This window comes from Macadamia integrifolia, chromosome 3 (assembly GCF_013358625.1).
Source record: "Macadamia integrifolia cultivar HAES 741 chromosome 3, SCU_Mint_v3, whole genome shotgun sequence".
Lineage (NCBI taxonomy): Eukaryota > Viridiplantae > Streptophyta > Magnoliopsida > Proteales > Proteaceae > Macadamia > Macadamia integrifolia.
Window position 1 is genome coordinate 18,980,954 of NC_056559.1, and position 24,785 is coordinate 19,005,738.

General features: G+C 38.3%; 1 protein-coding gene across 8 annotated transcripts; it reads left to right on the forward strand.

The window, feature by feature from the left end:
• Positions 1-1,392: 1,392 nt before the first annotated feature.
• On the forward strand, positions 1,393-21,987 carry LOC122072980. Of its 8 annotated transcripts, XM_042637434.1 has the most exons (13): positions 1,393-1,824; positions 1,926-2,452; positions 2,556-2,809; positions 3,029-3,099; positions 7,175-7,386; positions 7,590-7,680; positions 7,811-7,897; positions 7,996-8,114; positions 8,199-8,271; positions 8,377-8,496; positions 11,844-11,912; positions 12,022-12,143; positions 21,944-21,987. In XM_042637434.1, exons 3-12 carry the CDS (start codon positions 2,791-2,793, stop codon positions 12,103-12,105), a joined length of 945 nt encoding a protein of 314 aa, XP_042493368.1. In that variant the 5' UTR covers positions 1,393-1,824; positions 1,926-2,452; positions 2,556-2,790; the 3' UTR covers positions 12,106-12,143; positions 21,944-21,987. The 8 variants fall into 8 exon arrangements, with proteins under 8 accessions (XP_042493368.1, XP_042493365.1, XP_042493370.1 ...); XM_042637431.1 differs by lacking the exon at positions 21,944-21,987 and having other exon boundaries at positions 12,022-12,487; XM_042637436.1 differs by lacking the exon at positions 21,944-21,987 and having other exon boundaries at positions 7,820-7,897; positions 12,022-12,487.
• The last annotated feature ends 2,798 nt before the right edge of the window (positions 21,988-24,785 follow it).

A 24,785-nucleotide genomic window follows, 5' to 3' on the forward strand; every position in this document is an offset into this window, starting at 1 on the left:
ATTATCGGATCCTGACAATAGTTTCCGAATGGCCTATGTTTTACATTTATCTGCCTGGCAGTTACTCACATGAGTCCATTTGACTTAGGTTGCTCCTAGGGTCATTCTAACACATGTATGCATGAGTTTGGTGCATGCAGTGTGTGCTATTACAACCTAAACTATAACTATTTCTCTTCTTGTATCCACGTCTTTCTTCAGCTGCTTCTTCCACAGACTTCATGCTTGCTTGATTCTTGTTAAAATGTATTGACTTCATGTTCTTGTCTTGATCGAGGTCAAGCGTCTTGGCATGTTCTTGTCTTGAGGTGAAGCATCATAGCACAGGTCCTTCACATGACACAAGGTAGATAGCCACTAGAAAGTCACTTCTTTGTTATCATCAAAACCAATACAGAGTGAGGTTTCTGAACATTTTCTTCTACCGTGCCCTGGAACTTCATCTTTTCCACTAACTCAGCCTTCTTCACAGAACATAGTGCAGCTCCCTGCTATTACAAATGCTGCTCTAGTTCAACCCACAGAGTCTGCTCCTCCAACCCTAAATCAATTTCTAAATGATTGAGCCCAGCCCACTACTATTACAAATGTTGCTCCAGTTACCACTACTGATCCCATACCTTCTCCTAGGGGTGTCAACGGTCCGGGTCGGTGCGGTTTTGGTCCGGTTCCACCGGTTTCGGTGTGAGTTTGGAAGTGACCGAAACCGACCCAATAAGGATTTATCGGTTTCGGTCCGGTGTCGGTTTTGGTGCGGTTTGGGTTCGGGTTGGTACCGGTTTGGATTTATTAGGTTCATTTCGGTTTGGATCGGTTTTTTAAACCGGTATGAAGCCATTAGGAAACAACCAAATGATGAATTGTTGAACTTCGGTTTCTTAAATCGATTTGTAACCGGGTTGGTTTTGGTTTTTGGTCTAGTTTGGATTCGATTTTTCATACAAATGTATACAAAACTATGCAAATTTTGATTTTTTTAATGAATTTTGGAGTGTTTCGGTTTCTTACCGGTTTGATTTCGGTTTCGGTCCGGGTTTTGAGCCGGTTTCGGTTTGGTTTCGGGTTCATCCGGTTTTCGGTACAGTTCGGTTTGGTTTTGGGGTTGCAATACTTGAAACTGAACCGAACCAATAAGGCTTCGGTTCAGTTCGGTCCGGGTTGTTATCGGTTTGGTCCGGCCGGTTTTGTTTTTCTATGAGAGAGAGAGAGAGAGAGAGAGAGAGGAGAAGTCCGAAGTATTATTGGCTTCAACCCGACCTTGGTGTATATAGTGCTCCGAAGTCTGAAGGCGTAGCTGAATATAAAAAAGCATCTTACAACGGCTATATTTCGGTTCAGTATAGTTCGGTTTTCAAAAATCTAGCCGTTGCTAGTTCTCTCGGTCGGCTAGGTTCCAAAGCAGAGCGTGGAGAGAGAGAGAGAGAATGAGTGAGAGATGCAGAGGCGAGGGAGAGAGAGAAGGTTTTGACGAAGCAGCAATCAGGCAACGAAACCCATCATGAGCCATCCCCTTTCTCTCCGGCGACGAAAACGGGGCTTCATTTTCTCCGATTTCATTCTTTATTGTTTTTGTCTTTAAATTTGAACTGAGGGCGAGGAGAGAAAGAGGGAGAGTGCTGAGGAAAGAGATGCAGAAAGAATGGCCGGAGGGGAAAAATAGTGAGAAAAGGCTTCCATGAAAACCGTAGGTGACGAGACCCACCGCAAGCCACCACCTGGCTGAATCCATCACCTTTCTCTCCGGGATGAAAAATGACCTTCTTGCCTTCCTGAGCCACCGCCTGGCTGAATCCATCGATTCTCTGCTCGCAAATCGCAGGCCAGGTAATCTCATCTATACGTTGAGTATTTCACCATGAGTTAAGGTTTATAGTTTTTGGGTTTCCCATTCCTTATTCTTTCCCACCAAGTAATGGATCTCATAGACTAGGGCAAAAATCTGCCATGATGAGCTACATATACCAATGGAGGATCCAGACTGGCCAAGCTTTTGGATAAAGCAGACAAGTCTAATTGATGCGCGGCATATATGGAGGATTTCTGCAAAATTTGGTCGACCAAATGGGATTATGTGAAATCCATTGAAGTCCAATACAAGTTGATGCCCTCAACCTAGTTGAATCCATCCCTCCTGGATTGTTGTTCGAAAAATTGATGGCTGCCATTTTCATAGGTAAGTTATTTTGATTGCCGAGCAGAACGAATTACTTGTTTTTGTCCGATTTCGGGTCTTCATTTTCTCTGATTTCATTCTTTATTGTTTTTGTCTTTAAATTTGAACTGAGGGCGAGGAGAGAAAGAGGGAGAGTGCTGAGGAAAGAGATGCAGAGAGAGTGGCCAGAGGGGAAAAATAGCGAGAAAAGGCTTCCACGAAAACCGTAGGTGAGGAGACCCACCGCAAGCCACCACCTGGCTGAATCCATCGATTCTCTGCTCGCAAAACGCAGGCCAGGTATTCTCTCATCTATACGTTCAGTATTTCACCATGAGTTAAGGTTTATAGTTTTTGGGTTTCCCATCCCTTATTCTTTCCCGCCAAGTAATGGATCTCATAGACTAGGGCAACAATCTGCAATGATGAGCTACATATACCAGTGGAGGATCCAGACTGGCCAAGCTTTTGGATAAAGCAGACAAGTCTAATTGATGCGCTACATATAACAATGGAGGATTTCTGCAAAATTTGGTCGACCAAATGGGATTATGTGAAATGCGTTGAAGTCCAATACAAGTTGATGCCCTCAACCTGGTTGAATTGTGATCCCTCGTGGATTGTTGTTCGAAAAATTGATGGCTGCCATTTTCATAGGTAAATTATTTTGATTGCCGAGCAGAAAGAATTACTTGTAGTTTTATAATTGCTTTGAAACACAATCAAATTGGGAGTTCTACCAACATAACTCTGAGAATAATGCCTCATGAGTTCAAAATGGTACAAATTAGATGTTAGACTCACTAATTGATAAGTCCCACACACCACCCTTGGTTTTTTTTTTTTTTATCCGTTGGTTTCTTCTTTCTCTGGCAGATAGAGGACTCAAGTGTTTGTTCTCTGCAGATAGCTTTCTAGCTGGGCAATCCTGTTTTCCATACTTTCAGGTTAAATATTTTTTGTATAAATGTGGACGTAACCTGCAATTTTATGCCTGTCTCATGCTTGAGTTTGTACTGGTTTGGTTATTTTAATTTTTCAGTTCATGAAGCTTTTATATTGTTCTTCTTGTAATTGGATATTTGTGCTTTCTGTCCCCAGAATGCTCTGAGATTCTATTCATGTTACATGAAAACAAGATAATTAGAAGTTCATGGAAGTTCTGTACAGTCAAGTCTGTAGGATCAAGAAATGTAAAACAATAGAATCTGGTTAACAACATTAGAAATGTCCAGCATGATGAAAAATTATCAAATAGCTTCTGTTCACTTGTCTCGCTGCTTGCTGATTTTTCTCCTTGTGAATTTCAAAGTAAGTAGCAAAAATTTGTCTGGTACCACTTTTGATGCTACTAAATTCTCCTGTGGTTTGCATTACTACCAAAAAGGATTGCTGAAGGGCCTTGGTTGTGTAGCAATTAGATACGACTAAAACCGTAATGGCACCCTCCCAATCTTCTGTCAAAAGTTGGGCTACACCCCTCTGGAAAACAGAAAAATAAACAGTCAAGACAGCATTAGTTCCATTAAGTTTTGTAATTTCAATTATGCAAGAGACTTAATCCACCCATCAAGAAGCAGGGTTTTTCCAAAATAACATTAAAGTTGAAATATTTAAAATGGAAGGGAAGAAAAAGAAAAATTCCTTCAGAAACTGTAGATATCACAGCAGCACAATAACCTAGAAAAATGCACTGGCTTGGGAGTTCTACCAACAGAAAATTTACAATAAAACTATGAATCCACTATGAATCCACCCTAAAGGAAAAAGGTTCTTCGCATGACATAAGAAGGCCTTCCAATGTGATCCACTTAATTGTGCCATGTGGAAGGTGATGTGCTCCTGCATCATTAAGTAATATTTGCACTATGATATAGAGAGTGTAGGGACAAATAATATGTGCCAACCCCTTCCATTTCAACTGTTAGAATAGTATGTTCCTGCATAATTAGATAATTTAAACATTGTCCCCTGATTTAAGTGTACGGATTAAGTACCTGCAACATTATAATAACGGAAAGAGGATGTTTTTTAAGCTATATTAAGGCACTTACAAGTTGTAATGCATTATTAAAATCTGCGATGCATTTGAGTTTTATTGCTTTGGTTATTAGATTCTTCACCAAAAACTTGAGTTTCCATTCTTGGTTGAAATCCATGAACTTTGAATCTGATGAACACATGTACAGTGCCCATGTTAAGAATTTTCCAGATATAGTCTTCTCATATGGGGTCAGTGAAAACCAACTTGGTTTCCTACCGGAGTTCTAATTATCTGGGATATCGAATAATAGTCTCAGGACATTTCATTATCATCATGATCTTTGTTATTATAAATCATCTATCGAATAATAGTCTTGGAGCATATCATAAACTTGAATCATCTTAATTGTTATTTATAATTATTTGCTCGCGACTTCATTTATTGAAATTGCAGCAATACGTCATTCCTAGATAGACATCATTATCTTTTCTGTACCTTTTGATACATATGTATTTTCCAAATAGTTACTTTCAATTTCTTTTGGGAAGAATAGCATACTAGCAAATAATGCTTATATGAGATATATGATATCTGACATTAGCCCAAAAAAAAAACAGGAGAAGAATAACGAGAGAGAAATGTGATATCTGCACATGTAGAGCCATAAGAACAACTTCAATTGATAAAAAGAAAGATAAAGGCAAAAGTTTCTTTTGGTAGACTTGTACACAGGATATCTTTGAACAGGAATGTGTAGTTGTGCCATGCGGAATTCAGACTTTTGGGTGTCTAAGAAATTGCTTGGGTTGGTGTTTTCAGACTCAAATTCAATTATATAACATCCTATTTGTTGTCATGCTTCCTCCCAATACTCTGAGCATCCGCATGCACCCTTTCCATGGTCCAATTTTTCAATGCTTTATTTACCACTTTTGCCAACTCTGTTTTCCCATAAACTTGGACTTGTGAACCAGGTACCTTGGTGTAGTCTACAATGTGGCACAGCCGCACAATCACAACTTGGTGTTCTGACTAGTAAAACATTTGGACCTGTGTGTTCAAAAGGATCAAACCAAAGATGTAGAACTCCTCTTTCTTTATTAGGTGTCCTAGTGTCCTGTCAACTCAACATGAAATCATGAAATTAACTTATCACTTTCTTTTTTCTTTTTTTTTTCAGCATTTGGAATTTCTTACACTATTTGTGTCTTAACTGCCAGCTTTGTTTTGAAGGAGAGATCTCAGTCCTGCCAAAGGCATGCCAGGTTTCTTTTTATATCTTTTATCTTAAGCCAAAAGTGTCTTGCTATTGATGCATTAGATTAGAAAGATTAATGATACAAGCCAAATTCAAGATGGAGAAGGACTGGGAGGATCCATTTTCTCTCCTCTCCTTGTTATTTACTTTTTATGCAAATAGTGAGGTAGGATTATATAATTCAATGGGTCCTCATGTAGGTGAGTTGTTGCCATTAGTTTATTGTGAGGTTGGTTTTGGGACCAGCAGGTTGGTGGTTGTAGTTCCTCTCTCTCACCTTTTGGTACAGTTTTCCCTCCCATTATTATGTATATTGCTTGTATCTTTTTTGTTTTGTGAAGTCATTCTTTCCTGTAAATAAAATGTACACAAGAGTCTAGGAGATGTCTTCACTTGAAACGGTTGCATTGATCTGATTTGTCCAGGTTAGTCCAAATGGTATGCCTGAGGCCCAATGGATGATTGTGAATTTAAGGATGCCTTTCCTTAATGATTTACCCTTTTTGAGCTATATGGAGGAGTCCTTTGGTCAAACCAACTGGTGTCATGCTTTGGGCCCACCATGTTATCGTTATGATATTTACCTGCATATTTTCAACTGTTGGACCAAAGTTAGCTAAGAAGTTGCCTTTCCACATGTGAAAATTGGATTTCTCTAGAATTAATCTGACTGATAGTTTTCTGGAAGTGCTGGATTTTCTCTTGATGCCGAGCTTTGGAGCATGAATGGGTGTGGATGAAGTCCTCTTTCAGTAATAAGTCATTTTGTAAGTCTTGTGACCTTGAGGGTAAACTTGCTTTTTGTGCCTCTATTTGTCACATCTGGTATGGGAGAAATCTGATCTGGATGAACAAGTCTAGGACGCGTCTATAAATTTGGAAGGCCATCTCTCTTGAGGTTCATGGGACTTCGTTTTGACTTAATAGCAGTCCTTGACACTTCCAGAAAAAGGCTTATTGCTACAGAGTGGAGACTTCCTCTCTCTTTCTTGGCTGTGTGCCCCCCCATAGGGGGCTTAGGGGGCTTGCCCTCCCTCTTGGGTGCTGTATTTATTTCTCTGTTCTCTTTGTTTTTCTTTCTCTTGTGCTTTGTTGAATATATTGCCTATTCACCCCAACCCAAAACACCCCCCCCCCCAAAAAAAAAAAAAAAATCTGAATGATAGATGATGACATGTGAACTCATCTGCAAGCCTGGAATATTTTTCGCAATTAAGGGTACCTTTTCCAATATTATTTTTTATCAATAATATAATTTTCAGCATTAAAAGTAAACTCTAAAAACAATAAGTACTTAAAGATCCATTGAGAATTAAAATTTTATGGATGATGTTGTTCTGAAATGATTCATGGTCATATCAATAGTTGTGTTTATTTGGTTGTGTTGTTAAATTAAGAGAATTGAGCTCTTAAAAAATCTTGTTTGGATTTATGGGAAAATTTAACTTGTACATCAATGTTTTTCAGCTCTCTTTATTGTTCATGTTTAATCATGTATTTTTTAAAATTTCTTGGACTCTCAAAAGTAAAATCCATTTTTCCCTAATATTTTCTTAAATTTCACTACAATGTGGAAATAATGAACAATTACTTCGAACCATATTCCAACAAAATTTACCATTATTGAATGTGTGAAATTGCATGTTGTTATATCTAGTAATTAACTAGTGTCTTTAATCTCACCAATGACATGCAAACAGTGCAGACTTGGATGTACTCGAAAGACCATGATAGATGATCCAGGATGAGGTTCATTTTCAGTTTGATCATGCATCTGCAGGTGTATGAGACACTGGCAGGGGTTAAAGTTGAAGGGAAACTTCCAGTCCTTGACAAAGATATTGTTTTGAGATCTATTCCAACTGAGTGGCCAACTGATCCCATCAAAGATATCTGCAGACTGGATCAGAATGCTTCAAAGACTTTGGTTGTTCTGGATGATGACCCAACTGGAACTCAAACTGTTCATGACATTGAAGTCCTAACAGAATGGTGATTGTCCTTGATTTACTTGTTCCAAGTTACTGCTGTTTCCATAAAATTCTGTTTTATTTGAGGTGTTATAAGTAGTGCTTTCATCCCATAATAAAATGAAATGATGACCTGAACAGTGTCATCTAAATAACATCTATCATGTTAGCCAGAAAACGCATTGCAGGAGGATAATGATGGTATATTAACTTCTTTTTATGCAGGAGTGTCGAATCACTTGTTGATGAACAGTTTGAAAGAAAACCTAAATGCTTTTTTATCTTGACTAATTCCAGATCACTGAGTTCAGACAAGGTAAAGAACTTTCATCTAACGGGCCATTTTTCTCAATGTTTACAAAGGCGTAAATACTTAGTTGACAGAAAAAAGACCATACAGTACCTTTTGCTTGCTTGCTAAATTTTATTTCGAGTTGGAAACTTAGAAACTGCAGCTTGTTAAATCAGTTGAGAACATAGGCTATACAGTGGTATTGAGAGGAGATTCAACACTTCGTAGTCACTTTCCAGAGGCAAGACCTGTGTACTCTAGTTCTTTATGAATGTGTTACATACTCAATTTCATTCTTTTAATTTTATTATCATGACATATGATGCCTGATTTCTCTAGGAAGCGGATGCAGCTGTTTCAGTGCTGGGTAGGATGGATACATGGAATGTTTGCCCTTTCTTTCTTCAAGGAGGACGCTTTACCATTGATGATGTACACTATGTGGCAGATGCTGATATGTATCTTTCACATTGACCTTTACTTTGTGCATTTTAGTTTTACTTTCTGAGTCCTGACACTAATGCTTAATCTTGGTGAGTTAGGCTTGTTCCCACAAGAGACACTGAATTTGCTAAAGATGCTGCCTTTGGGTATAGATCTTCAAACCTCTGTGAGGTCTGTTTCTACCCATGATTTGCAGAATATTGTACTTATTTTTTTTATAAACATATAAGCCATAAGTGATTGTATTTTCATCTTTTTTGTAATTTACATGCTCAGTGGGTTGAGGAGAAAACTAAAGGTCGGGTACCAGCCAGCAGTGTTGCATCTATTTCCATTCACCTATTGAGAAAAGAGGGACCAAGTGCTGTTTGTGAACATCTTTGCAGGTTGAACAAGGTAGCTGTGGAGTAATTCTTCATTAATCAGTAGTTAGATTATTTACATATGTGAATTGGTTTCCTTTTATTTTTTTATCTTAACCCCATCTATATAAGGAACGCTTAATATCTCATTCTATAGATTTAATTATCCCTTGCCTCTTTTTTGGGTCTTCTGTGAGATTTCTGAGCCCCACTGTTAATATCATAATACACTAAAAACCAACTGCTCGAACTGGTTAGGCGACAATTCAGTTTTACTACTTTTTGTGAGGTGGAGTAAATGCCATGCTTTTATAGGATCAAATCATTCAGGTTGAATGTACATGGTACTGACATTTTGATCATCTTACTATTTTTTATAGCAATGGCAAAGGGCTCTTTCCGCCTGTGCAGTGGTGCACTAGATAATGGCCTTTTTTTTTCCATTTTTTTTTTTTTACTATTTTTGGTACCCGTTATTTGTGGAATCTATCACTTAACTGCTCTTTAGAAAAGAAAACTAATTTTTGCATTGACACAAAGTGCTGCTTCACTTCAATATAGAGATTTTCCTTAACTTCCCAACTTCGTGGACATGTTCAATTTCATTCTGAATTTTCTTTCCGAAACTGTACTTACCCGTGCAATAAGGCAGTAAAGGAGAAAAAAAGTTGTTTTTATTTGTCACAGAAGACCTGATGCTGGATTTCAAATCCAAGGCTGTCTTAAAAAATATGATCTTGCTATGTGTCTTTCAATTTTTACTTGTAATGGAATTTCTTATAGAAAAGCATTTAGAAATGAACAAACTGGAAGGCAGTTTCCCAAAGAGAGCGGGCAAATGCAAAAGAACTGTATACCTTAATCATAGAACCTGCTACAGAAACCGTATGCAGTTAACAACTACAAACACCTACCAAAAAGTCCGGATTGACATGGTAATGTAGAACTAGGTTGACAAGTCAAACCAAGCTCACAACTGTAGGATACTTTAATCAAGAAACAACCGATAATCAAGGTATAACAACAATACAGCGCAAATCAGATTAAGAGAAGAGATCAGGTCTGGAAATCAAGCCTGCCAATTCCAGAAATTAAGGTTTCTGAGACCAGAATAGAGCTAGATGTGTAAGGTAGCTAGGATGCTGAAATAGGACCAAGAATCACTCATCAAACATGGCTAGATTTCATATAACCAGAGGGTATGCAGATCCATTCAATCGATCTCTGTTTCAGGCCTGAAAACAGAGCAGAAATCATACAGGACAAGAACTTGGTGATTTCTTATATTTCACCAACCACAGGTCAGAATGACCTGAAAATTGGATCCAAGGGGTGCCTTAATGGGTGGATGTTTCGACCAAAATATCCAGCCCTGGAGGATGGCTGATTTGCTCTAGAGAGTTATGGGTTGGTAACTTGGTGCACAAGTAACTCAGAAAATTCAGGGCAGAACTGAATGTAAAACTGGAACTGATACCTGTAAGAACTTGAGCAGATCAGTGACAGCTTGAATAGTTGAGAGGAGAAGAAGATAAGTCAGGAAGAGGACCTCTCAGGCTTCACCTCGCAAAGAGTCACCGGATCACACACCAGTCCATCTACTTTGATAAAACACAAAGCAAGTTCTCAGCAAGAGAAGCAGGAGCAGCAGCAACAAGGTAGTTTCTGTAAATCGTGGGAGGCTAGAGGCCCTCCTAGGCTTTATTTATAATTTTTGATGGGGGAGGGAATTACAAAATAGAAGGTTCCATAAAAAGAAACCTTAATTAGACTCCTGATACAGTAGTTACTAAAATCTGAAATAGAAACTGCTGAAAAGGAAACTAAGGACTTTAAGAAACTTGTCCTCTAAGAACAAACTAAACCAAACCACGTAATAAAAAAACCAAAATAAAACCCCATCTAATCAAAATCATGAGCTGCTTGGGCAGCTCCTAAGCAACCTGGCCGACAGTGCCCTCTTCTGTCTCCTTGTGTATGTCTTCAGTGCTGCATCACATGGAAAATGAAAGGTTGAAAAGAGGAAAAACCAGAGAAAAAGAGATAATCATCAATGTTTCCCTACTTAAAAAAAATGAACGAAAGAAAAAGTAATTATCTGGGAGATAGAATTGTTGTTATATTTTGTTTTCCAATTTTGAATCGTATGCTTTATGTAAGGGTGAAAAGGAAAATGTATACAAATATCAGTTTTTTCTACATGATGAATGCACTGATTCAAATCATGATTATCAGTATCACCAAGTTATTTCCCATGTAACAAGGAAGCTTCATTTTTCAAAATTCTGCCTTGTCAATACACATATCATGTTCTTCAACAGGGTGGAATCATTCACTCTAAAGATGAATAACTCACCAAGTTCCTTACCATGTAAAAATGATGCTTCACTTTTAAAAATCTGCCATGTCAGTGTTTCCATGTCTATGTTGGAAATCAACACTTAAATTTCAATATAGAACCTTACATTATTTTCCCAGCAGGTGCAGTCTCTGACTACACCACATGTCCATGCCTTCGTTACTGAGGTCCCCTCAAGAAAAAATATTCCCATGTTTCCACGTTATGTGATTTGGTGATGCTTTTGTCCTCATCAAGCTGTGGAGTGCTTTTCTTGCAAATGTACCCAAGTGTCTTATGTCATACGGAGTAATGGAGAACATAAAGAATTTTTTTCTTGCTGGTTTGGACCTGTTGAGAAGGTTGGGGAGGCCCACCAATGAAGTCCAACTGACTCTTCAAATTTTGCAGCTTCAGCCCCTCAATCAATTCCTCCCAAGCTTACAGAAACATCTGCACACAAGATCTATCATAGTAAGCTAAAATGGTAAACTGCAGAGAAGAGTTAGCAATATTGTAGTAAAAACGCAAATGAGTTTGTACTTATATGTAAATGTGTAATGAGTAAATTTCCTAGTAATGGTCTGTTTTGTTGGACATGCTGTTCCTTTCTTCTCTATGTATGGTTTATTGTCCTCTGCATGCGGAGCAAAACTTCATGATAACTTCTATCATCTTCATGTGATATTATGCATTAGATTCCCATACGTCCATTACTGATTTTGTTGGTGGTAAATATCATTTGGCCTGTGGCTGGAGCACCAACAAGTCATTCCTACACCATCACATCTTGACATCTAACTCAAAGGATTAGGACTCAAAACTGAATGGGTACCTCCAAGGAGATTTCTTGGTGTCAGGAGGGAGCAGATCACTAGGATAAATACTTTTGTCTGATACTGGGTATTAGGGTGACATCCTCTTCACTAGCTCCAGATTCTTTTACTCAACTCATCATTCTTCTGGTTCACTATGTTTCTCTCCAACCTGAGAAAGAGTTGAGTTTTTCTCACTTTTCTATTGATCTATTGTATTGCCACCAGGGTTCAGTATGTATAGTTAACGCAGTCAGTGAAAGAGACATGGCCATATTTGCAGCAGGAATGATCCAGGCAAGATCTTGTAATATTCCTTTATTTCTTTCAGTTGCTAATTCTCTTTTCTTTCTTATTCTGTAATATAACCATGAAATTTAGTCTTAGATCTGTATTGAATTGGCAGGCGGAACTGAAGGGGAAACATTTTTTATGCCACACAGCTGCTAGCTTTGTTTCTGCTCGAATTGGAATAAGGCTGAATTTCTAGAAGTCCAACTGAATTGAGGATTCTTCTTTTGACGGGAAATATTAGAAAAAAGAGAGGCTCCTTGCTGTCCCATATCAGTGAAAACTCGTTTTGCTGCCCACATATAAGAAGGTTACTTCCTTGTTGGACTCCAGCTCTTTTAAATAATAACAGACTTCTTTTTCTTTTCTTTTTGTAGAGCATAGGGTATCCACGGTTGGGAATCATAATCAGATTAGGAATAGAAAAGATTTACCTGCTGCATATGAGTTTCAATCACAACTAAATTGCTGAGATTTTGGCTGAAATTATATCAAAGACGTTGAGCTGGCTATGCTGCTGAACCATTATGCAATGATGTTGTATTGAATCAAAGTCTAGAAGCTGACTCACCATTCCACTATTTAGCTGTTCGATTCAACAAATAAACTTGTCCTAATACCTTATAACCCTCTACTCAAAGATTCTTCATATCTTTAAGAGACTCACGTCTTTATAAAGTGCTGCTGAATTGAAAAACCAAGCTGCTCAAAGGTTAAACTCAAATGGTCTATAGAAAACCAGAATTGGTTTGGTTTGTATTGAACCATTGAACCATGATCAATCATATTTTAAATATTAGACTGAACCAGTTTAAATCCACAAGGCCATTCAATGTGGCTGAACCAAGTTATTGAGCCCATAACACGAAAATTGACCCATCAAGAGTTTAATCATTGAATTACTTGAATTGAAGATGAACCATATAATTATCTTGGCACTTGTGTTGACACCAATTACAATAAGACATGTGTTGCAATATGATTCTCAACACATAGATGACAGTAACAATAGGGGCAGCAGCTGCAGTCCAACAACCAGCAGAGATGAAGGTGCAGCGGTAGCAATAGGGGCAGCAGCTGCAATCCATGTTCGACAGCACCCCTCTCCTTCTTCTTCTTCTTCTTCTTCTTATAGTTCAACCGTAGTATACAGCAGAATAATGGAATAACAGAGGCAGTTTTGGGCTTTTAAGGTTCAGCCCTAAGGGTCATTAGGGCCCGTTTGGTAGAACCAGTAGCAATTGGGGCAGCAGCTGCAGTGCATGTGCAACAGCCCCCTCTCCTTCTCCTCCGTCTTCTTACTGTTCCACCGTCAGCAGAATAAAGGAATAACAGAGGCGGTTTTCTTGGGCTTTTCAGGTTCAGCCCTAGGGATCCTTTAGGCTCGTTTGGCTGAACCAGTCCAACTACCAAATTAGTTCTAAAATTCAATTCTAAAATCTACTTTTAAAACATAAATGATATAAAATTTAATTCCCTTTAATAAACCCCACCAAATATTAACTTATTAATTTGGATTTGGTCAGCATGATGACCTCTACATTTTGGGTAAGTGCGATGCCTGTGGGTGTAGGCATGTGGGCCCCGGTAAAAATTTTCAAATTTTCCTGTATGTTTGGCTGGCCAGTTGGCAGTAGGGTATCCCGCCAGTTTGTCCATTATTACACCACTGGCTGCCCTAACGTTTAGGTTCTCGAATCCACCCATTATAGGACTGGTTCCACTCATTTTTGGCTATTTTTATGCTCCTTCCATAGCCCATCAATTAGCCAAATTCCCTATCTCCCACTACTGTATATAGGGATCCATAGCAGAGTAGTCAACCATCTTATACCTACTAGGCTACAACACTAGGGACAGTTGCTTCCAATTTAGGGTGTTACAACATCACTGGTAGACTTCAAGTGTATGATATATACTTCGCTCGTTTAAGGGTGAGAATATTTGTTCTATTATGCTAGGAGCCCAATTCCTATGTTATAATATTTTGTTTATACTTACCGCTCTCTTACTAATTTCTTATATTGGTCCCTCCAATAGGTAATTTGAAGAACATGTTTGTGCTAAAATGTCTCTAACTCAACTATTTCATATCAAGTTACAAATTGATAGAAATCCTACAACGTTCTTTTAAGTATTCTAGCTAGACCTTCCTAAGTTCCTTAGATTAATTGTCATATAATTTGCACGACTTTTAAGTAACTGTGAGTATTTTTTATATAATTACAGCTCTTTCAAGTTATTGAGTGTCTTTGTCATATATGAGATTTGCCACCTCAGCTCAGATGGTGATCGCACAGTCCAAAGCTCAGCAGTCCATATCAACAAGGATGGCAAACAGCCAGCCAATGGGAAGAGCCACCGACCACTATAAAAAGAAGACTTAAACAGAATTTTACGATAAGACACTCAGAACACTCAGAGCTCTATCTACTCACCCTTCTATTTTTGTTAGAACACTGACTTAGGCATCGGAGCCTTCCTCCTGGGGTCACCCTCCGGGCCAGTTCCTTATCTATGGTTGCAGGTTCTAACTGAGCGAGAAACTTCATCAGCATTAGCTGAACACTCGAAGATGAGCACTTTGAAAATTAGCCGAACGTGCTAAAAATCTCAACAGGTATGTCTCTTACTAATTGCTCATACGATTTCAACATATTTAAATTTAAGTTTATGTGTTGGCTTCTATTATTTTGTAGCTCATAGTCGTCAGGGATCATAACACTTAGAACACTCAAAACACTCAGAGCTCTGCCTACTCACCCTTCTCTTTTTATCAGAATACTGACTTTGGCATCGGAGCCTTCTTCCCGGGGTCACCCTCCGGGCCAGTTTTTTATCTGTGGTTTGCAGGTTCTATCTAATCGAGAAATTTCATCAACATTAGCCGAACACTTGAAGACGAGCACTTTGAAAATTAGCCGAATGACGCTTTCACCCCTCCACATCTCTCTCGACTAAAAATCCTAATAGGTATGTCTATAACCAATTGCTAATACAATTTCAAAATATTTATATTTAAGTTTATGTATCGACTTCTATTGTTGACACTTAGAACACTCAGAGCTCTACTTACTCACCCTTCCAATTTTGTCAGAATACTGACTTAGGGATCGGAGCCTTCTTCCCGGGGTCACCCTCCGGGCCAGTTTATTATATGTGGTATGCAGGTTCTGTTGGGCGCGAAACTTCTACAACATTAGCCGAACACTCGAAGACTGAGCTCTTTGGAAATTAGCCGAACGACTCTTTCGGCTCTCCACATCTGTCTCGGCTGAAAATCCCACCAGATATGTTTCTTACCAATTACACATGCAATTTCAACACACTTTAATTTAAGTTTCCGTATTGAATTCTTTTATTTTATGCCTCTTAGCCGTCAGGGATCTTATACCTACACGCATTTGATCAATATGAGATTAGTTCGGCCAAAATTCACCAATATTGAAGTTTCTTAGGAAATTTTCTTCTTTGGAGTCAAAACTAGCGAAATGATACCGAAAGTCAATATACCGTTGAACTTTCCTCGTAATTGTAATTTTCTCATTGAAAACATACAATATATACAAAAGGTTTGAACGAAATAAAATGGAGCCTGCAATTACTGAGAGCCAGTACATCACCTAATACAAAAGGGCATCACAGAGAGAATGCTCATTAATTTTTCCATAATTTAAATGCACAAGAAAGTATTTTTTTTTTAACACTATAAACATAGTGGCCAAATATCCAAATTTAAATTAGAACAAGTATTTAACATAATCCACAAATATATGCAAACGAATCTTACAAACTGATATAAAATAAATAATATACTTTAAATAATTCCTATTATAATCATGCTAATACAAAAATGGTAACGCAAACATTTCTTAAAAGGGAACAAAAGGAGATATAACTAAATAAATTAATCAATTTCACATAATATGATTCACATACATGGCTAAACACCATAATATGACTTAAATACAAGAATAACTAAGTCATCCATAGGTCTCCCTATAAAATGATTATACCACCTCAACCTGCTCTTGTCGAACTTATATACAGAATCGGTGTGACCCCCATTTTGTTTCTGATTAATATATTCGTTACTTATCCCTTCTGGTCTTGATGCACATCCCTTATAACATCCTCATCTCTGCTACACCCAGAGATGAGGATGTTACGTGGGATTCTCATCTCTGGGTGTAGTAGAGATGATGAAGTTACGTGTGATATGCGGTAAGACCATGAAGGATAAATTGAGGAATGATTGCATGATAAACTAAGTGGGGGTTGCACTGACTCAGGACAAGCCCCGTGAGAGCCAGTTGAGGTGGTATGGTTATATTCCATAGAGAGCTATACAAGCCTCAGTTTGAAAAAATGACCGAATGTAAGTAGAGGGTTCTATAAGAGGTATGGGCAGACCTAAAATTACTATCAACAAGTGGTAAGGACATATATACATATGGTAAGGAAAATTAGCTGTCGGACGATGTGCAAATTGGTTGGTATCAGGTTGGACACAAACTTGCAACGTTCTCATAAGTAGTATTACTAGAGTTTCTTAAGTTAATGGGATTACTTTTCATCTAATTTGCACGTATTTTAAGTTAATGAGATTACTTTTTAAATAATTTACTGCTTTTTTAAGTTATTGAGTATACTTATCATATATGAGATCTGCCTCCTCAGCTAAAATGGTGATCGCTCGATCAAAAGCTCACGAGTCCGCATCAGTAAAAATAGAAACCAGATAGCAAATGGGAAGAGACACAGACCACGATATACAAAAGATTTAGACTTATTTCTACCAATTGCACATATAATTTAAAGACATTTAACTTTAAGTTTATTTATCAGTTTCTATTATTTTGTGTCTCATAGTTGTTAGAGATCATAACGCCGAGAACACTTAGAGCTCTTCCCACTCACCCTTATATTTTTATAGATTACTGACTTAGGCATCGGAGCCTTTTTCCTGGGGTCACCCTCCGGGCCAGTTTCTTATCTGTGGTTTGCAGGTTCTATTGAGGGTGGAAAACTTCAACAACATTAGCCGAACACTCAAAGATGAGCAATTTAAAAATTAGTCGAAAGACGCTTTCAGCTTCCCACATCCATCTCAGCAGCAAATCCCAACAAGTATGTCTCTTTCCAATTGCTTATATAATTTAAAGACATTTAACTTTAGGTTTATTTGTCGGTTTCTATTGTTTTGTGGCTTATAGTCGTCAGGGATCATAACACTCAAAACACTCAGAGCTCTGCCTACTCACCCTTCTATTTTTGTCAGAATATTGACTTAGGCATCGGAGGCTTCTTCCCAAGGTCACCCTCCGGGCCAGTTTATTATCACTGGTTTATAGGTTTTATTGAGGGCAGGATACTTCAGCAACATTAGCCGAACACTCAAAGATGAGCAATTTGAAAATTAGCCGAGCAACGCTTTCTGCTCCCCATATCTATCTAAGCTGAAAATCCCAACAGGTACGTGTTTTACCAATTGCTCATACCATTTAAAGACATTTAAATTTAAGTTTATTTATCGAATTTTATTGTTTTGTGGCTCATAGTCGTCAGGGATCATAACACTTAGAATACTCAGAGCTCTGCTTACTCACCCTTTTATTTTTGTCAGAATACTGACTTAGGCATCGGAGCCTTCTTCCCGGGGTCACCCTCCGGCCAGTTTCATATCTGTGGTTTGTAGGTTCTAATGAGGGCGGGTAACTTTAACAACATTAGCCAAACACTTGAAGACAAGCACTTTGGAAATTAGCCGAACGTGCTTTAGGCCCTTCACAGCTTTCTTGGCTAAAAATCCCAATCGGTATGTCTCTTACCAATTGCTCATACAATTTCAACATATTTAAATATAAGTTTATGTATCGGCTTCAGTTTTCTTATGGATTTTAGTCTTCAGGGATCATAACACTCAGAACACTCAGAGCTCTGCCAACGTACCCTTCTCTTTTTATCAGAATACTGATATAGGCATCAGAGCCTTCTTCCCGGGGTCACCCTCCGGGCCAGTTTTTTATCTGTGGTTTACAGGTTCTAATTGGGCGGGAAATTTCAACAACATTAGCCGAACACTTAAAGACAAACGCTTTGAAAATTAGCTGAATGACGCTTTCATCCCTCCACATCTCTCTCAGCTAAAAATCCCAACAGGTATGTCTCTTACCAATTGTTAATACAATTTTAACATATTTAGATTTAAGTTTATGCATCGGCTTCCATTGTTGACGCTTAGAACACTCAGAGCTCTACACTCACCCTTCCAATTTTGTCAGAATACTGACTTAGGCATCGGAGCCTTCTTCCTGGGATCACCCTTCGGGCCAGTTTCTTATCTGTGGTTTGCAGGTTCTAATGAGGGCGGGAAACTTTAACAACATTATCTGAACACTCGAAGACGAGCACTTTGGAAATTGGCTAAACGTGCTTTCAGCTCTTCACATTTGTCTCGGCTAAAAATCCCAACAGGTATGTCTCTTACTAATTGCTCATACGATTTCAACATATTTAAATTTAAGTTTATGTGTTGGCTTCTATTGTTTTGTGGCTCGTAGTCGTCAAGGATCATAACACTCAGAACACTTAGAGCTTTGCCTACTCACCTTTCTCTTTTTATCAGAATACTGACTTAGGCATCGGAGACTTCTTCCCGGGGTTACCCTCCGGGCCAGTTTTTTATCTGTGGTTTGCAAGTTTTAACTGATTGGGAAATTTCATCAACATTAGCCGAACAGTTGAAGATGAGCACTTTGCAAATTAGCTGAATGATGCTTTCATCCCTCCACATCTCTCTTGACTAAAAATCCCAATAGGTATGTCTCTTTCCATTTGCTAATACAATTTCAAAATATTTAGATTTAAGTTTATGTATCGGCTTCTATTTTATATGGTTCTTAGTTGTTAGTGACCAACACTCAGAACACTCAGAGCTCTGCCTACTCACCCTTCCATTTTTTTTTCAGAATACTGACTTAGGAATCGTAGCCTTCTTCCTGGGGTCACCCTCTGGGCCAGTTTCTTATTTGTGGTTTGTAGGTTCTAACTGAGCGAAAAATTTTAGCAACATTAGCTGAACACTCGTAGACGATAACTTTGAAAATCAGCCAAATGACACTTCTAGCTCTCCACATCTGTGCTAACTGTACTACTAACCTCTGGGCCCATGGTACCGGAAAGAACCTCGACCACACCATGCCCCAGACCGTGAATACCACAATATCTACTGTAGATTTCATTCATAGAACCGTAATTACTTACCTCACTTACCTCTGCAGTCCAAAACCATTTCTTAGCCTCATCTTTCATATTCACAGGTTAGTAGATAATATTAATAATGGCACACAACATTCATAACAATACAATAACATATCATTGATGTATATAATTCACGTAAAAAAGTAATAACGCATAAAATCTCTATAAAACAAAGAAAAAAATACACCAACTCACCTTGTTTTCCAAATCGCAAGTACAATGAGATCCCCACAATCAACGTTGTATCCACGTCCAATTATTTAGTTTCATAACCAAATTTGTGTATCATTTGTTAAATATTATGAATTGACTCATTATAGGTTCACTACTGAACCTAAAACAACTCTTAACAACCCATGTCTAAATCTTATTTGAAACCTCGAAAATGCCCCCGAGTTACCCCTACTCATAGGGCTAATTTGGGTAAATAGGTAGAGAACATAACCCACAAGGGGTAGGGTACCATTCAACCAAAATAGGGGCTGATTGGGCTGAAAAACACCCAATCAATGTGAGACAACTGGCTGGCCGCTTGCCCAATCGGTAGGAGATTCTATAAAAATTTATGCACTTTCATATGTGGTTCTGTCAATTTCTCTGGCTTAGGCTGCCCATGGACGATGGGTATGGTCCATGGCAACATGAGGAAGTATCTCCTTGTCCCTAGGGTAATTTTATAGTCCACAAAATCACCAATTACGTGAGTTAAAATTATGCCTTAACATACTTTCAAATTTCTTCCTAATTTGTATGCTTAAACCTTATAATTCTGTAATAAAAAATTTCCCACCTCTCATACTGATTTAATTGGAGCTGGAACATTAGAAAAAGTATGGATGAGCCACAGTCTAGCTTACTAAAATTAGGAATTCTTCCACTGAGTACAAAATAAGTATATAGGGACTAATTTTAGTCCCTAATTTACCGAATTCCTAATCGAGTATGCTTCTACTTTAATTAACCTAATTCCTTTGCATGCAGTCCCAGATTCCCAAATTTTGGGTGGCTGTATACTTGAAACCCTAAACGGGTTTCATTCCTACTTAATGTAATTGCTGTATAGGAATTAGGGTGGTGGAATTTTATCTTATTGAGTATGTGTCCAGCAGAAAGAAGGTTCTAGCAGCCCAACCTAGCTGTTGCAGCATCAACTCTATGTACAGCGAGGTAATAACAATCTTCCATGCTTGAATCTGCTCTAGTTTGGAGCAATTTCAGTCCTAGTAACATCTAAATTTCTGGACAGCAGCTTTGCTAAGCTCCTTGTGCATTAATTACTATCCTCAGTCATGATTAGTAGCAGGACAGCAGCTAAATTCCAAAGATGGGCAGCAACCACCTTCTTGTATAATAATTTCCTTCCTTATAGCTCTTATCAATAGCAACCTTATGCAACTGCAAGAGGCATCAACATTTAGCCTTTGCTCTCACCAACAAGCAGCAGCAGTAGATGAAGGTGCGGCAGTAGCTGTTATACCCAATGGATCACTAAGAGGGGGGTGAATCTGTGATATCAAAAAACGATCCTCACAAGTTGCTTCACGTGCACGCTCGTCAATTAATACCGGAAGACAAATCACAAACCATGACACAAAGAGATACATGGTTCGGCAGTGTGCCAACATCAACGAAGCAAATGACCGTTTGAGCTACAACTCAAATCTGGTCTTTGTAATTCGACTGCACCCACAATCAGGAGCATCGACCCCTTAACAAGATTCAACACAGCACCCACTGTATTTGGAGCTACAACCTCAACTACGCTTGTCAAGAACATTTGCAACCAATCACCAATAAACAGAGGAAACCCTAAACATCAAGTCTGCCCAACACCCTGAGTACAGACTTACAATAGAAATCAAGATTTAAACAAATAATGCACTCACTTTGATTTCTTGGTCTTCAATCAATGTACACCTTCTCAGACAAGGTGTGTTTCTTCAAATCACCAAACCACTTCAAGCAATAACCAATAACTTTCTTCACAGATCCAAATTAATGATGAATATAATGGCAGCACTTCAATTTTAGATATAACCCCATTCAATCACAGTAGCAACAATAACAGTATGCATATTCAAGACCGCAGTAGGAACATCAATATATAAAAGTTCTTCAATTAACTGATGGGCTTCTGGCAATATTGGTCTATTAAAGCAACCTCGTATATCAACTCCGATATGAATGTCCATATTTTAAAATTCAGACTGAAGCTGGATATATATAGAACCGAACCTGAATTCTAAGATCGCAAACAGTAGACTTCCATTAAACCAAAGAACAATGCAGTAAAAGTTCTTGTACCAATAACTTGCAGCACCTCTTCTCCTTTAGTGCGGCAACAACGAACCCTTTCCTCCTTCCATTGGTCAGCAGGAAATTAGAACAAATATTGAGTCCGAGCCGTAAGAACGAACCAAAAGATACGATCAGCAAACTCTCTCAACCTGTTGCTTTCCCTCTCTTTCTGCCTGTCTTCCTCTTTTTTTTTGTATAAAGAAGACCTCCTTTTATACCCAGCATAACAGACTTCAAAAAGTAATTCCATATTGGAGTTCTTCTCCTAATTCCTTTTGATCTCAAATCTGAGATTTTCCCTTTTTATTTGAACTGTGCTTGGGATGTACGCACAAGAGACTCCTCTTGATATCGGCTGCTTTCCCTTTCTACTTCTTTCTTTCTAATCTGAGTTAATAACAGCACACGTAAAAGGATCCAGCAAGGCCGATTTTCTAGAAGTTCAACTGAATTGAGGATTCTTCTTTTGACTGGAAATATTAGAAAAAAGAGAGGCTCCTTGCTGTCCCATATCAGTGAAAACTCTTATTGCTGCCCACATATAAGAAGGTTACTTCCTTGTCGAACTCCAGCTCTTTTAAAAAATAACAGACTTCTTTTTCTTTTCTTTTTATGGAGCATAGGGTATCCACGGTTGGGAATCATAATCAGATTAGGAATAGAAAAGATTTACCTGTTGCATATCAGTTTCAATCACAACTAACTTGCTAAGATTTTGGCTGAAATTATATCAAAGACGTTGAGCTGGCTATGCTACTGAACCATTATGTAATGATGTTGTAATCAAAGTCTTGAAGCTGACTCACCATTCCACTATTTAGCTGTCGATTCAACAAATAAACTTGTCCTAATACCTTATAACCCTCTACTCAAAGATTCTTCATATCTTTAAGAGACTGACATCTTTATGAAGTGCTGCTGAATTGAAAAACCAAGCTGCTCAAAGGTTAAACTCAAATGGTCTATAGAAAACCAGAATTGGTTTGGTCTGTATTGAACCATTGAACCATGATCAATCAAATTTTAAATGTTAGACTGAACCAGTTTAAATCCATAAGGCCATTCAATGTGGCTGAAATAAGATATTGAGCCCATAATACGAAAATTGACCCATCAAGAGTTTAATCATTGAATTACTTGAATTGAAGATGAACCATTTAATTATCTTGGCACTTGTGTTGACACCAATTACAACACATAGATGACAGTAGCAAAAGGGGCAGCAACTGCAATCCATGTTCAACAGCACCCCTCTCCTTCTTCTTCTTCTTCTTCGTCTTCTTCTTCTTCATCTTCTTACAGTTCAACCATAGTATACAGCAGAATAATGGAATAACAGAGAGAGTTTTGGGCTTTTAAGGTTCAGCCCTAAGGGTCGTTAAGGCCCGTTTGGTAGAACCAGTAGCAATTGGGGCAGCAGCTGCAGTGCATGTGCAACAGCCCCCCTCTCCTTCTCCTTCTTCTTCTTATTGTTCCACCATAGTATACAGCAGAATAAGGGAATAACAGAGGCTGTTTTTTTGGGCTTTTAAGGTTCAGCCCTAAGGGTCCTTTAGGCTCGTTTGGCTGAACCAGTCCAACTACCAAATTAGTTCTAAAGTTTAATTCTAAAAACTTCTTTTAAAACATAAATTATATAAAATTTAATTCCCTTTAATAAACCCCACCAAATATTAACTTATTAATTTGGATTTGGTCAGCATGATGACCTCTACATTTTGGGTAAGTGCGATGCCTGTGCGTGTCGGCATGTGGGCCCGGTAAAAATTTTCAATTTTTCCTGCATGTTCTGCTGGCCAGTTGGCAGTAGGGTACCCCGCCAGTTTGTCCATTTTTACACCACTGGTTGTCCTGACCTTTAGGTTCTCGAATCCACCCATTATTGGACTGGTTCAACTCATTTTTGGCTATTTTTATGCTCCTTCCATAGCCCATAAATTAGCCAAATTCCCTATCTCCCACTACTGTATATAGGGATCCATAGCAGAGTAATCAACCTTCTTATACCTCCTAGGCTACAACACTAGGGACAGTTGCCTCCAGTTTAGGGTGTTACAACATCATTGGTAGACTTCAAGTGTATGATATATACTTCGCTCATTTAAGGGTGAGAATATTTGTTCTATTATGCTAGGAGCCCAATTCCTATGTTATAATATTCTGTTTATACTTACCGCTCTCTTACTAATTTCTTATATTGGTCCCTCCAATAGGTAATTTGAAGAAAAAGTTTGTTCTAAAATGTCTCTAACTCAACTATTTCATATCAAGATACAAATTGATAGAAATCTTACAACGTTCTTTTAAGTATTCTAGCTAGACCTTCCTAAGATCCTTAGATTACTTGTCATATAATTTACACGATTTTTAAGTAACTGTGAGTATTTTTCATATAATTACAGCTCTTTTAAGCTATTGAGTGTCTTTATCATATATGAGATTTGCCACCTCAGCTCAGATGGTGATCGCACAGTCCAAAGCTCAGCAGTCCATATCAGCAAGGATGGCAAATAGCCAGCCAATGGGAAGAGCCACCGACCACTATAAAAAGAAGACTTAAACAGAATTTTACGGTAAGACACTCAGAACACTTAGAGCTCTATCTACTCACCCCTTTATTTTTGTTAGAACACTGACTTAGGCATCGGAGCCTTCCTCCCGGGGGTCACCCTCCGGGCCAGTTCCTTATCTATGGTTTGCAGGTTCTAACTGAGCAGGAAACTTTATCAGCATTAGCCGAACACTCGAAGATGAGCACTTTGAAAATTAACGGAACGTGCTAAAAATCCGAACAGGTATGTCTCTTACTAATTGCTATGTCTCTTACTAATTACTCATACGATTTCAACATATTTAAATTTAAGTTTATGTGTTGGCTTCTATTTATTTTGTAGCTCGTAGTCGTCAGGGATCATAACACTCAGAACACTCAGAGCTCTTCCTACTCACCCTTCTCTTTTTATCAGAATACTGACTTTGGGATCGGAGACTTCTTCCCGGGGTCACCCTCGGGGCTAGTTTTTCATCTGTGGTTTGCAGGTTCTAATTGATCGAGAAATTTCATCAACATTAGCTGAACACTTGAAGACGAGCACTTTGAAAATTAGCCGAATGACGCTTTCATCCCTCCACATCTCTCTCGACTAAAAGTCACAATAGGTGTGTCTATTACCAATTGCTAATACAATTTCAAAATATTTAGATTTAAGTTTATGTATCGACTTCTATTGTTGACACTTAGAACACTCAGAGCTCTACTTACTCACCCTTCCAATTTTGTCAGAATGCTGACTTAGGCATCGGAGCCTTCTTCCCGAG